At 47.8% G+C, this 12,500-nt stretch overlaps 3 protein-coding genes across 5 annotated transcripts in view; 2 read left to right on the forward strand and 1 right to left on the reverse strand.

Moving 5' to 3' along the window:
* Positions 1–2,680, forward strand: part of afg3l2 (AFG3-like AAA ATPase 2) — an 8,966-nt gene extending 6,286 nt beyond the window's left edge. For all 3 annotated transcript variants that reach the window (XM_034678552.1, XM_034678551.1, XM_034678553.1), the window contains exons 14-17: positions 1–107; positions 221–421; positions 569–763; positions 1,123–2,680. The exon at positions 1–107 is cut by the window's left edge and continues 9 nt beyond it. In XM_034678552.1, the coding sequence (XP_034534443.1) occupies positions 1–107; positions 221–421; positions 569–763; positions 1,123–1,368 (749 nt within the window). In that variant the 3' untranslated portion in view covers positions 1,369–2,680. The remainder of the gene's footprint in view (positions 108–220; positions 422–568; positions 764–1,122) is intronic.
* A 715-nt stretch (positions 2,681–3,395) lies between these two features.
* Positions 3,396–9,829, forward strand: klhl18 (kelch-like family member 18). Its single transcript, XM_034678555.1, has 10 exons — positions 3,396–3,621; positions 5,357–5,487; positions 5,569–5,709; positions 5,905–6,103; positions 6,245–6,405; positions 6,495–6,631; positions 6,849–7,071; positions 7,148–7,252; positions 7,327–7,438; positions 8,380–9,829. Exons 1-10 carry the CDS (start codon positions 3,493–3,495, stop codon positions 8,764–8,766), a joined length of 1,725 nt encoding a protein of 574 aa, XP_034534446.1. The 5' UTR covers positions 3,396–3,492; the 3' UTR covers positions 8,767–9,829.
* A 2,081-nt stretch (positions 9,830–11,910) lies between these two features.
* Positions 11,911–12,500, reverse strand: part of bfsp2 (beaded filament structural protein 2, phakinin) — a 3,833-nt gene continuing 3,243 nt past the window's right edge. Inside the window, exon 7 of the mRNA XM_034678565.1 lies at positions 11,911–12,313. Coding sequence (XP_034534456.1) covers positions 12,244–12,313 — 70 coding nt within the window. The 3' untranslated portion in view covers positions 11,911–12,243. The remainder of the gene's footprint in view (positions 12,314–12,500) is intronic.

The following is a 12,500-nucleotide window of genomic DNA, read 5'->3' on the forward strand; positions in this document are numbered from 1 at the left end:
AGAAGACTCAGGTGCTGCAGCCGGAGGAGAAGAAGACGGTGGCGTATCACGAGGCCGGTCACGCCATCGCTGGATGGTTCCTGGAGCACGCCGACCCGCTGCTTAAGGTCCGCCCCCTCATGGTTACTGCATGTTGCCATGGAAACCCCATGTTAAACATCATCATTAGTGAGGTCTCGTTGTGCTGTGACGTGACAGAGCGTGTTTTTCACCTGTGCAGGTGTCCATCATCCCCAGGGGGAAGGGTCTGGGGTACGCTCAGTACCTCCCCAAAGAGCAGTACCTGTACACCAAGGAGCAGCTTCTGGACCGCATGTGCATGACTCTGGGGGGACGGGTCTCAGAGGAGATCTTCTTTGGACGGATCACCACCGGAGCTCAGGACGACTTGAGGAAGGTGACCCAGAGTGCCTACGCACAGGTGAGTCTGTCAGACACAAAGTCCGCCCCCCCAGACCTCTGACACATGAACCACAGGATGCAGACCCCCTCCCAGAGTTCTCTCCAGGTTCCTCCAGAGTCCGTCAGCTGATTCATGCGTGTTCCATGTTCTTCTGTTCTGCTGCAGATCGTTCAGTTCGGGATGAATGCTAAGGTGGGTCAGGTGTCCTTCGACCTGCCCCGGCAGGGCGAGATGGTTCTGGAGAAACCGTACAGCGAGGCCACGGCTAGACTCATCGACACCGAGGTCCGAGCTCTGATCAGCGAGGCCTACCAGAGAACCCACCAGCTGCTGAGCCAGAAGAAGGCCGAGGTGGAGAAGGTACCGTTCTGTTCCAGATCCACTCAAAGATTCTTTACAGGGTTCCATCTAGAGCTGGATGACAGAGATGAGGGAGTTCTCCAGGTCCACATAGAAAGGGTTCTAGATACATTTGAGAGAAACAAGGAAAATCAGGCAGAACCCAGACACCCAGCTGGACCTGGAAACCCTTCTCCTGACAGCAGGGTTAGGGTTTCTTTAGAAAGCAGAACCAGCTCTGACTCTCAGGACCCCCTGTCTGAGTTCTGTTTCAGAGAACACCTCTCAGTCCTTAAAGCTTGGGTTCTAGATGGTTCACAGCACAGACCGGCTTCATGCAGTGTTCTGACCCTGTTCTGTGTCCCTGTGTCGTCCTGCAGGTGGCGCTGCGGCTGCTGGAGAAGGAGGTTCTGGATAAAAGCGACATGGTGGAGCTTCTTGGTAAACGCCCGTTTGCAGAGAAGTCCACGTACGAGGAGTTTGTGGAAGGAACCGGCAGCGTGGACGAGGACACGTCTCTGCCCGAGGGTCTGAAGGACTGGAACCAGGAGAGGAAGGAGAAGGAGAAGGAGGAGAGTCCGGATGAGCAGGTGGCTCGCCAGATCTCTGGAGGAATGCCCTTCTAGACCCCTCTGATGGACCGCAGAACCCCCAAACACAGCAGAACCCCAAACACTGACATGCTTATTTAAGTTCCGCTCTATCTGGACTTCAGCTTCACAGCTATCTGCTGCTAGAACCTGCTCTCTGCACCAACACCAAACCCTGCAGGTCCCCCAACCCTAAACCTGACCGACCCTCCTGCTCATGTGCAGAACCCTGCTGGAGTGGTAAAGGTTTCTGTGAAATGCTTTTCAGTCTGCCTCCCCGCCCCAGAACCCTCAGGTTCCCTCAGATCTGATTGAACCATCACTTTATGAAGAAGGTGGAGCTGGACTGCTCCAACGTGGGTTCCTGAACATTCAAATGCTGACATGTAGTTCCTCATGAGGATGACTCAAAGCTGAAGAACAGAGTTCTCTAGACCTTTCTCACTGGGTTCCCAAAGGTTCCCTGGGCTGAGAACTTTGTAGAACTCAAACACTACTTTTAGAACCGAGTCCCCCGGCTCACACAAACACAGGTCTTGCGTGTTCCCTTCATTAGAAGTCCAAAAACATTCGCTCGTTGTGTTCCACAGCAGAACTTTGCAGGGTTCTAGATCATATACTAAAGGCATATACTTCTAGATGTTCTCCATCAAATGTTCTGAAGTCTGTATTAAAACCACTTCCTGCTGAAGCCAGCTCTGGAAGTGGATCTCACTGATCCGATCTGAACCCTTCACTTCACAGTGAGGTTCTAATGAATGTCCATCAGATAATAGAACCCAAACCAAAGAACCCTGCCACCAGGTTCTTCAACAGTAGTGTGTTGAGAACTCCTCAGGTCTCCTGAGGATGAACCTTTAACTTCAGGGCAGGGTTCTAGATCATTCACAGAACCAGCACTGATCGTGGACCTCATAGAGAACCGTCTGAGATAAAGGTTCATTTTCTCCAAAGCAGGGTTCTAAAGAGATCATGAACGTCATCATACCTTAGAACCCACTCTAAACTAAAGAACCCGGTCATCGGGTTCTGGAGGGTTTTTCTAGAGAGACCAGTTCTTTAGAGGCTCTTAGTGATTACAGGGTTCTGTCCTCGGTGTAGACTCAGAGTTCTCCTGCTGAGGAACACGGGTCATACTGCATGTTGTTCTTCGAAGGTGTGGATGTTCTGGGAGACCCTCAAAGAGAACGTTCTGCCTCCATCACACCGTCACCATGGTAACCGTGCTGAGGAGGAGTGCTAATGTATGAGTTAGCGTTAGCAGTGCTAACAGAGTGTGGTGTATTCTTATGATAACGTGTTCGTGTGTTCATCATGTCAACGTTTTAATAAAGACTCTGTCAGTGAACACGTCTCAACAAAACTTTATTGAAACTGTTCACAGAGACAACGAGGTCACATGACTCACCTGATCTCAGGTAACCCCACCCTGCTCTGAAACTACAGCATGAGTTTATGATGAGAGCACACAAACATACACCTGAGATACTCACCCACATGAGACCCCCGTTCCTCTGAGCTCAGAGTCCCTGGAGGAGACCCTGGTTCCTCTGAGCTGAGAGTCCTTAGAGGAGACCCTGGTTCCTCTGAGCTCAGAGTCCTTAGAGGAGACCCTGGTTCCTCTGAGCTCAGAGTCCCTGGAGGAGACCCTGGTTCCTCTGAGCTCAGAGTCCCTGGAGGAGACCCTGGTTCCTCTGAGCTCAGAGTCCCTGGAGGAGACCCTGGTTCCTCTGAGCTCAGAGTCCTTAGAGGAGACCCTGGTTCCTCTGAGCTCAGAGTCCCTGGAGGAGACCCTGGTTCCTCTTATTTTGAAGGTCAGCACCCTCCCTGAAATGTTAAATCCTCAGACCTCCATCAGAGTCATGTTAATATTAAAGTTTCAGGACTAAAACTCTTCTAAAGAAGTGTTGAAGATGTTGGCTCTGTGGTTTTGTGTTAGTTATAAAATCATAAATTAATGTGATTTAAGGAAACAGAATGTTTTAGAGCTTTTATTTTGAAGAATAAACATCGAGCGGAAGTGCTTTATGGTTAAAAGCAGCTGAACAGCACAGCCTGCCTGCCAGCTCTTATTCTGAAGGCCAGCCCGGAAGTGCGTGGTGACGCGGGCAGCTTGAGTACGGCGGCTCGCAGGATCAGTCCGCGCTCCGCCTGCTGACGATGGGAGACGTTCTCTGCGAAGAGCTCGAGGACCTGGTTCATTTCTCAGTGACCGACCTGCCGGCTCGAGGTTATGTCGTCATGGAGGAGATCCGACGTCAGGGGAAACTCTGTGACGTCACGCTCAAGGTAAGACCGACGTCCCTCGTGGCTAGTTAGCCTGCTAGCTTCTGAGCAGCCCGTGGGAAGCTAGCAGAGGTTTAGTGTGTGTATGCTAACATGCTAACAACATGCTAACAGGCTACCTGAGAGCTCACAGCCAGGTGACACAGGTGAATGACGTCACTGCCGGTTAGCAGCAGCACTTTATGAAAGCTAACCAAGCTAACCTGAAACACCTGAAACACCTGAGAGCCGAGCAGCAAGGCAGCCGGCTGCTGATTGGCTGTCGTGTTGTCATGGTGATCAGAGTACGGACAGGTGTTCAGAATGACATGAGACAGGTGTGTGTGTGAGTGTGACTGTGTGTGTGACTCTGTGTGTGTGTGTGACTGTGTGTGTGACTGTGTGTGTGTGTCTGTGTGTGTGTGAGTGACTGTGTGTGACTGTGTGTGAGTGTGACTGTGTGTGTGAGTGTGACTGTGTGTGTGTGTGTGTGTGACTGTGACTGTGTGTGTGTGAGACTGTGTGTGTGTGCGTGTATATGAGTGACTGTGAGAGACTGTGTGAGTGTGTGTGTGTGTGTGTGACTGTGTGAGTGTGACTGTGTGAGTGTGTGTGAGAGACTGTGTGTATGTATGTGTGTGTGTGTGACTGTGACTGTTTGTGTGTGTGTGTGTGTGACTGTTTGTGTGTGTGTGTGACTGTGACTGTGTGTATGTGTGTGTGTATGATTGTGTGTGTCAGTGACTGTGTGTGTGTGTGAGTGACTGTGTGTGACTGTGTGTGTGTGTGTGAGACTGTGTGTGTGTGTGTGTGTGAGACTGTGTGTGTGTGTGTGTGTGTGTGAGAGAGACTGTGTGTGTGTGAGACTGTGTGTGTGTGAGACTGTGTGTGTGTGTGTGTGTGTGTGTGAGACTGTGTGTGTGTGTGAGACTGTGTGTGTGTGTGTGTGTGTGTGTGTGTGAGACTGTGTGTGTGTGAGACTGTGTGTGTGTGAGACTGTGTGTGTGTGTGTGTGTGTGTGTGTGTGTGTGAGAGAGACTGTGTGTGTGTGAGACTGTGTGTGTGTGAGACTGTGTGTGTGTGTGTGTGTGTGTGTGTGTGTGTGTGTGTGTGTGTGTGAGACTGTGTGTGTGTGTGAGACTGTGTGTGTGTGTGTGTGTGTGTGTGTGTGTGTGTGTGTGTGTGTGAGACTGTGTGTGAGTGACTGTGTGTGTGTGTGTGTGTGTGTGTGTGAGACTGTGTGTGAGTGACTGTGTGTGTGTGTGTGTGTGTGTGTGTGTGTGTGTGTGTGTGAGACTGTGTGTGTGTGTGTGAAGGATTGTTAGTAGGGCTGATAACTGATATTTGGAGTTGATATTAATTCTCAGTTAAAGGTGAAATGTTGTTTGAAACATGTTGAATAATATAAACTCTCTTTGTTTTAAACTCTTACCCAGGTCAGGGAGCTCCCAGGCTCAGCAGCATGTCTGATAAAGTTAAACTAATGATGTCTCTGTAAAGATTTTATAAAGTCAATAACTGTGAAATGTGAATCTGTCTCTTTGTTTGAAAGGCCGTTTCAGTGTTAGTGGGTTATATGAGTTTTAAATCACGTATAGGGGACACAGTGGATCCTGCTCAGCTGGTCTCCTGTGATCAGAGGAGAAATGGAACACAACCTGGTCTACGGTTTCTGCAGACCGGGTCGTTTCTGACTCGTGATGTGAAGTGAAGTTTGAAAGGTGTTGGCTCTACTTGGATTGTTGTGTTCTCTCTGCAGGTCGGGGATCATAAGTTCAGCGCCCACCGTATCGTCCTGGCGGCGTCCATCCCGTACTTCCACGCCATGTTCACTAACGACATGGTGGAGTGTAAACAGGACGAGATCCTGATGCAGGGCATGGACCCCAGGTGAGCACAGTCCTTTACCTGTCAGGTGTACCTGTTAGCTGAGCAGCATGCTAACCCATGCTAACCCGTGTGTCTCTTTAGCGCTCTGGAGGCGCTCATTAACTTTGCGTACAGCGGACACGTCGCCATCGACCAGCAGAACGTTCAGTCGCTGCTCATCGGATCAAGCTTCCTGCAGCTGCAGAACGTGAAGGACGCCTGCTGCTCCTTCCTGCAGGAGAGGTACACACACACACACACACACACACACACACACACACACACACACACACATAGACGCACACACACACTCACTCCAGTCCTACCTCATTAGACACTCATAGTCCAAACTCGAGCGTCACAACTTCTGTTTGATATCATCCTGTGTGTGTGTGTGTGTGTGTGTGTGTGTGTGTGTGTGTGTGTGTGTGTGTTCAGGTTACATCCGAAGAACTGTCTGGGTGTGCGTCAGTTTGCAGAGACCATGATGTGTACGACTCTCTACGACTCAGCGAGCAGCTTCCTCCATCAGCACTTTGTGGAGGTCTGTGAGTCCGAAGAGTTCCTGAACCTGAGACCGGACGAGGTCCTGGAGCTGACGGGCTGCGACGAGCTGAACATCCGGGCCGAGGAGCAGGTGAGCCCCACACACCTGTTAGCATGTTAGCACCTGAGCAGGTGAGCCCCACACACCTGTTAGCATGTTAGCACCTGAGCAGGTGAGCCCCACATACCTGTTAGCATGTTAGCACCTGTTCAACAAGACGTACCTGTGCAGGTGTTCGAGGCGGTGCTGTCCTGGGTGAACCAGGACCGGGTGGGGAGGGAGTCCATCCTGCCAGAGCTGCTGTCAAAGATCAGACTTCCTCTGTGCCGGCCTCAGTTCCTGTCAGACCGGGTCCAGCAGGAGGACCTGGTACGCTGCTGCCATAAGTGCAGGTGAGTCATTCTTCACAGGTAGAAGGTGGATGGACTTGGTTCTACACCTGAGGCGGTCTTGGTGCGTGAAGGACTCTTGTGTGTTTCAGAGACCTGGTGGATGAAGCCAAAGACTTCCACCTGATGCCGGAGCGGCGCCCTCACCTGCCCGCCTACAAGACCAGACAGAGGTGCTGCACCTCCATCACAGGACTCATCTACGCAGTGGGAGGACTCAACAGCTCAGGTACGCCCCCCCTGTCTGCAGAGACCTGTGTGTCAGTGCTGACAGGAGGCGGAGCTTAAGGAGGGGATTCAATTTGGTCATAGCGCCTCATGGTGGACGTTAGTGGAACTTATAACTCGACCAATCACAGCAGGCGTGACGATGTCACTGCTGATAACTCGACCAATCACAGCACGCGTGATGATGTCACTGCTGATATCTGACCTTCTCTCTCCAGGTGACTCCCTAAACGTCGTGGAGGTGTTGGATCCAATCGGTAACTTCTGGGAGCGCTGCCAACCAATGAGGACGGCTCGCAGCAGAGTGGGCGTGGCTGTTGTGAATGGGCTGCTGTACGCTATTGGTGGATATGACGGCCAATCACGGCTCAGCACGGTGGAGGTTTACAACCCCGAGACAGACAGCTGGACACATGTGTCGAGCATGAACAGCCAGCGCAGGTAATCAAACGCATCATCAAGACATGTATGAATACCTGATGGATGGCGGTCTAATCTCCCTCTTGGCGGTCCTCAGCGCCATGGGAACGGTTGTGATTGATGGACACATCTACGTGTGCGGCGGCTACGATGGGAAGTCTTCTCTGAACTCGGTGGAGTGTTACTCTCCGGAGACGGACAGGTGAGTCTCAGCTCAGCCTCTGATTGGTCGACAGCTCTCGGCCTGCAGGTAGACATTAGTGTCTCTGTGTGCAGGTGGGCGGTGCTGACGGAGATGAGCGCCAGTCGAAGTGCGGCCGGGGTGACGGTGTTCGACGGACGGGTCTTCGTCTCCGGCGGCCATGACGGTTTACAGATCTTCAACACGGTCAGTGTGACGGTTTCTGGGTCTGTGAGGTGGATTCAGGGTCTGTGAGGTGGATTCAGGGTAGGGTGGATTCAGGGTCTGTGAGGTGGATACAGGGGGAGGTGGATTCAGGGTCATTGAGGTGGATTCAGGGATAGGTGCATTCAGGGTCTGTTAGGTGGATTCAGGGTCAGTGAGGTGGATTCAGGGTCTGTGAGGTGGGTTCAGGGTCTGTGAGGTGGATTCAGGGTCAGTGTAGGTGGATTCAGGGTCTGTGAGGTGGATTCAGGGTCTGTGAGGTGGATTCAGGGTCTGTGAGGTGGATTCAGGGTCTGTGAGGTGGATTCAGGGTCTGTGAGGTGGATTCAGAATCTGTGAGGTGGATTCAGGGTCTGTGAGATGGATTCAGAATCTGTGAGGTGGATTCAGGGTCAGTGAGGTGGATTCAGAATCTGTGAGGTGGATTCAGGGTCTGTTAGGTGGATTCAGGGTCTGTGAGATGGATTCAGAATCTGTGAGGTGGATTCAGGGTCAGTGACTTGTTGATCGGAGTCTAGATTTGTTGGTCACGGTCTAGACTTGTTGGTCAGGGTGTAGAATTGTTGATCAGGGTCTAGACTTGTTGATCAGGGTTTAGACGTGTTGATCAGGGTGTAGACTTGTTGATCAGGGTCTAGACTTGTTGGTCAGGGTCTAGACTTGTTGGTCAGGGTCTAGACTTTTGATCAGGGTGTAGACTTGTTGGTCAGGGTCTAGACCTGTTGGTCAGGCTCTAGACTTTTGATCAGGGTGTAGACTTGTTAGTCAGGGTGTAGACTTGTTGGTCGGGGTCTAGACCTGTTGGTCAGGCTCTAGACTTTTGATCAGGGTGTAGACTTGTTGGTCAGGGTGTAGACTTTTTGGTCAGGGTGTAGACTTCTTTAGTGGGTCGGTCTAACTGCAGTCCCCCTCCCGTCCTGCAGGTGGAGTCCTACAACCATCACACGAACCGCTGGCACCCCGCAGCAGCGATGATGAACAAGCGTTGCCGTCACGGCGCGGCGGCTCTGGGCAGTCACATGTACGTGGCGGGGGGGTACGATGGTTCGGGGTTCCTGAGCGGGGCCGAGGTCTTCAGCTCGGCGTCGGGTCAGTGGAGCCTCCTGGTGGCCATGAACACGCGGCGCAGCAGAGTGTCCCTGGTGTCCACGTCGGGCCGTCTGTACGCGGTGGGCGGGTACGACGGACAGTCCAACCTCGGCTCGGTGGAGATGTACAACCCGGACACCAACCGCTGGACCTTTAGAGCCCCCATGGTCAGCCACGAGGGGGGCGTAGGGGTGGGGTGCATCCCACTGCAGCCCACTTAAGCCGTCCAATCAGAGACCAGGACCTGATGCTTTACTGACGCTGCAGGCGGGGAGGCAGCGCCCTCTGCTGGCGTTCCCCGGGCTTTATTGGTACGATGACGGGCTCAGACCTGCACACCGGGCCTGTGGGATTATGGGTAAAAACTTTAGAGCTAGCCTGTGGAGGCTAGCTGCTAGCTTCATGCTAACAGTGGGTGTGTGGATGGATTCGTGCTAACGTTGATTTTCTACTTGATTAAAGCCACAAACAGGAAGTCACTCTGATCAGAATCCACTGGACCGTCTGATTGGACGACTGGAACCAATGAGAGAGCCTGACAAGCAGGAAGTGATGCTGTAGACACACAAACAGAACCTTAGACACGGTCTGGTATCCATCAGCGCCCCCTACAGGTGGAAGACTTCATTACAGTCTTACTCTCACATCCTGTTTAAAGATTAACCTGCTAGCAGCTGTTAGCATGTTAGCATCTGTTTTCCTGCTAGCATGTTAGCATTTGTTTTCCTGCTAGCAGCTGTTAGCATGATAAAAGTTGTTAACCTGTTAGCACATGTTAGCATTTTAGCATGTATGCATCTTTTAGCAGCTGTTAGCAGTTGTTAGCATTTTTACAGCTGTTAGCATGTGTTGTCCTGTGGGGGGCACTGTGGGGTTTGGGGGGTCAGGGTTCAGCCTCTGAGGAGCAGGCGTGTCCTTGGTGATGCTGACTGCAGCTCAGAGGGTTCCTGAAGGTCTCTCGGACCTGCTGAGGAGGCTGCAGAGACTCACTGATCAGTCATCAGGCTGCCGGTCTGCAGCTCCACATAGACCACAGACTGGGATCCCTGGGGGGTCAGACTCGTCTCTATCAGAACCAGCTCTCACTGATTCAGCACTCAGCTCTGCTGATGGATCAGACCCTGTCCCTGGTTCTCTGTTCTCCCTCCTTAGACCTGGTCCTGGCCCTGCAGAGGTCATGATGTCATCGGTGTGTCCCTCTGCAGCCTCCGTACATGTTTCTGTGTTGTTGATTATTTATGATGATTGTTGTTCTGAGAGGATTAAAGGCTGCTGTTCCCTGAACCTGTCCTCGTCCGGACCGTCCTTCAGACTCAGACCACATGTTCACCTGTGTGAGTCAGGAACACCCTATAATATAAAACATTCAATATAAAGAACATTTAATATAAAGAACATTTAATATAAAACATTCAATATAAAGAACATTTAATATAAAACATTCAATATAAAGAACATTTAATATAAAGAACATTTAATATAAAACATTCAATATAAAGAACATTTAATATAAAACATTCAATATAAAGAACATTTAATATAAAAAAAATCAATATAAAGAACATTTAATATAAAGAACATTTAATATAAAACATTTAATATAAAACATTCAATATAAAGAACATTTAATATAAAGAACATTCAATATAAAGAACATTTAATATAAAACATTTAATATAAAGAACATTTAATATAAAGAACATTCAATATAAAGAACATTTAATATAAAGAACATTTAATAAAAAACATTCAATATAAAGAACATTTAATATAAAGAACATTCAATATAAAGAAAATTTAATATAAAGAACATTTAATATAAAGATCATTTAATATAAAACATCCAATATAAAGAACATTTAATATAAAGAACATTCAATATAAAGAACATTTAATATAAAGAACATTCAATATAAAGAACATTTAATATAAAACATTCAATATAAAGAACATTTAATATAAAGAACATTTAATATAAAGAACATTTAATATAAAACATTCAATATAAAGAACATTTAATATAAAACATTCAATATAAAGAACATTTAATATAAAACATTCAATATAAAGAACATTTAATATAAAAAAATTCAATATAAAGAACATTTAATATAAAGAACATTCAATATAAAGAACATTTAATATAAAGAACATTTAATATAAAACACTCAATATAAAGAACATTTAATATAAAGAACATTTAATATAAAACATTCAATATAAAGAACATTTAATATAAAGAACATTTAATATAAAACATTCAATATAAAGAACATTTAATATAAAGAACATTTAATATAAAGAACATTCAATATAAAGAACATTTAATATAAAGAACATTTAATATAAAACATTCAATATAAAGAACATTTAATATAAAACATTCAATATAAAGAACATTTAATATAAAGAACATTCAATATAAAGAACATTTAATATAAAGAACATTTAATATAAAGAACATTTAATATAAAACATTTAATATAAAGAACATTTAATATAAAGAACATTCAATATAAAGAACATTCACTATAAAGAACATTTAATATAAAGAACATTTAATATAAAGAACATCCTGAATGTGTCCTCATCCCGTCCTTCAGACAACATATGTGAGTGAGTCGACCACTTTATTTATAATACATTTAAAATAAAACATTGTACTGGACCCACCTGAGGACTGAGTCCACCTGAGAACTGAATCCACCTGAGGATTGGACCCACGTGAGGACTGGACCCACCTGAGGATTGGACCCACCTGAGGACTGGACCCACCTAAGGATTGGACCCACCTGAGGACTGGACCCACCTGAGGATTGGACCCAACTGAGGACTGGACCTACCTGAGGATTCGACACACCTGAGAACTGAATCCACCTGAGGATTGGACCCACCTGAGGACTGGACCCACCTGAGAACTGAATCCACCTCAGGACTGGACCCACCTGAGGACTGGACCTGCAGCAGGTCTTCAGGTCTTCCTTTGACTCCAAACAAACAACACCACGCCCAGTTTAAAGAAGAACACGTTTAATGAAGATCCAGACCAAAGCAAACGATCACTGAGCAGGTGATCACAGTCAACACCTTCGTCGTCATCATCATCACCTTCATCATCATCATCATCATCATCATCATCATCACCTTCATCATCTTCATCTTCACTGTTTACATCATCATCATCATCATCACCTTCATCATCATCATCATCATCATCATCACCTTCATCATCATCATCATCATCATCATCACCTTCATCATCTTCATCTTCACTGTTTACATCATCATCATCATCACCTTCATCATCACCACCTTCATCATCATCACCTTCATCATCTTCATCTTCACTGTTTACATCTTCATCATCTTCATCATCATCAACACCATCATCATCATCATCACTGTTTACATCATCCTCTTCATCACCATCATCATCCTCTTCATCGTCATCATCATCATACCAGAGGACTGATCCCCTTCAGAGTCCATCCAGAACCCTCACCCGGCTGGACCTCTGCTGCAGGTCACATGACCTCCCTGTGTTAATGTCCAGGCAGTCTGCTGCTCAGCATCATTCACACCTGCAGAGTCCTGATCCACCTGCAGAGTCCTGATCCACCTGAGAGTCCTGATCCACCTGCAGAGTTCTGATCCACCTGAGAGTCCACGTCTGTCCGCACACACACACACACACTGGATCACTGTCCTGGAGGGTCAATCCTGAAGTCTGGAGCAGATCCCTCAGGATCTGTGTGCGCACCTGGACACCTGACCAGGTAAAGGAACAGAATCAGAGGGGGTTAACAGGGTTAGCATGTTTAGCATTGTGAGCCTTGTTAGCATGTTTAGCATTGTGAGCCTTGTTAGCATGTTTAGCATTGTGAGCCTTGTTAGCATGTTTAGCATTGTGAACCTTGTTAGCATGTTTAGCATTGTGAACCTTGTTAGCATGTTT

This window comes from Notolabrus celidotus, unplaced genomic scaffold (genome assembly GCF_009762535.1).
Source record: "Notolabrus celidotus isolate fNotCel1 unplaced genomic scaffold, fNotCel1.pri scaffold_172_arrow_ctg1, whole genome shotgun sequence".
Taxonomy (NCBI): Eukaryota; Metazoa; Chordata; class Actinopteri; order Labriformes; family Labridae; genus Notolabrus; species Notolabrus celidotus.

Coding starts and splice junctions, on each gene's coding strand:
- klhl18 (XM_034678555.1), top strand. CDS start 3,493: ATGGGAGACGTTCTCTGCGAAGAGCTCGAGGACCTGGTTCATTTCTCA. Junction 5,488..5,568: donor ATGCAGGGCATGGACCCCAG/GTGAGCACAGTC, acceptor GTGTCTCTTTAG/CGCTCTGGAGGCGCTCATTA. Junction 6,406..6,494: donor CGCTGCTGCCATAAGTGCAG/GTGAGTCATTCT, acceptor TGTGTGTTTCAG/AGACCTGGTGGATGAAGCCA.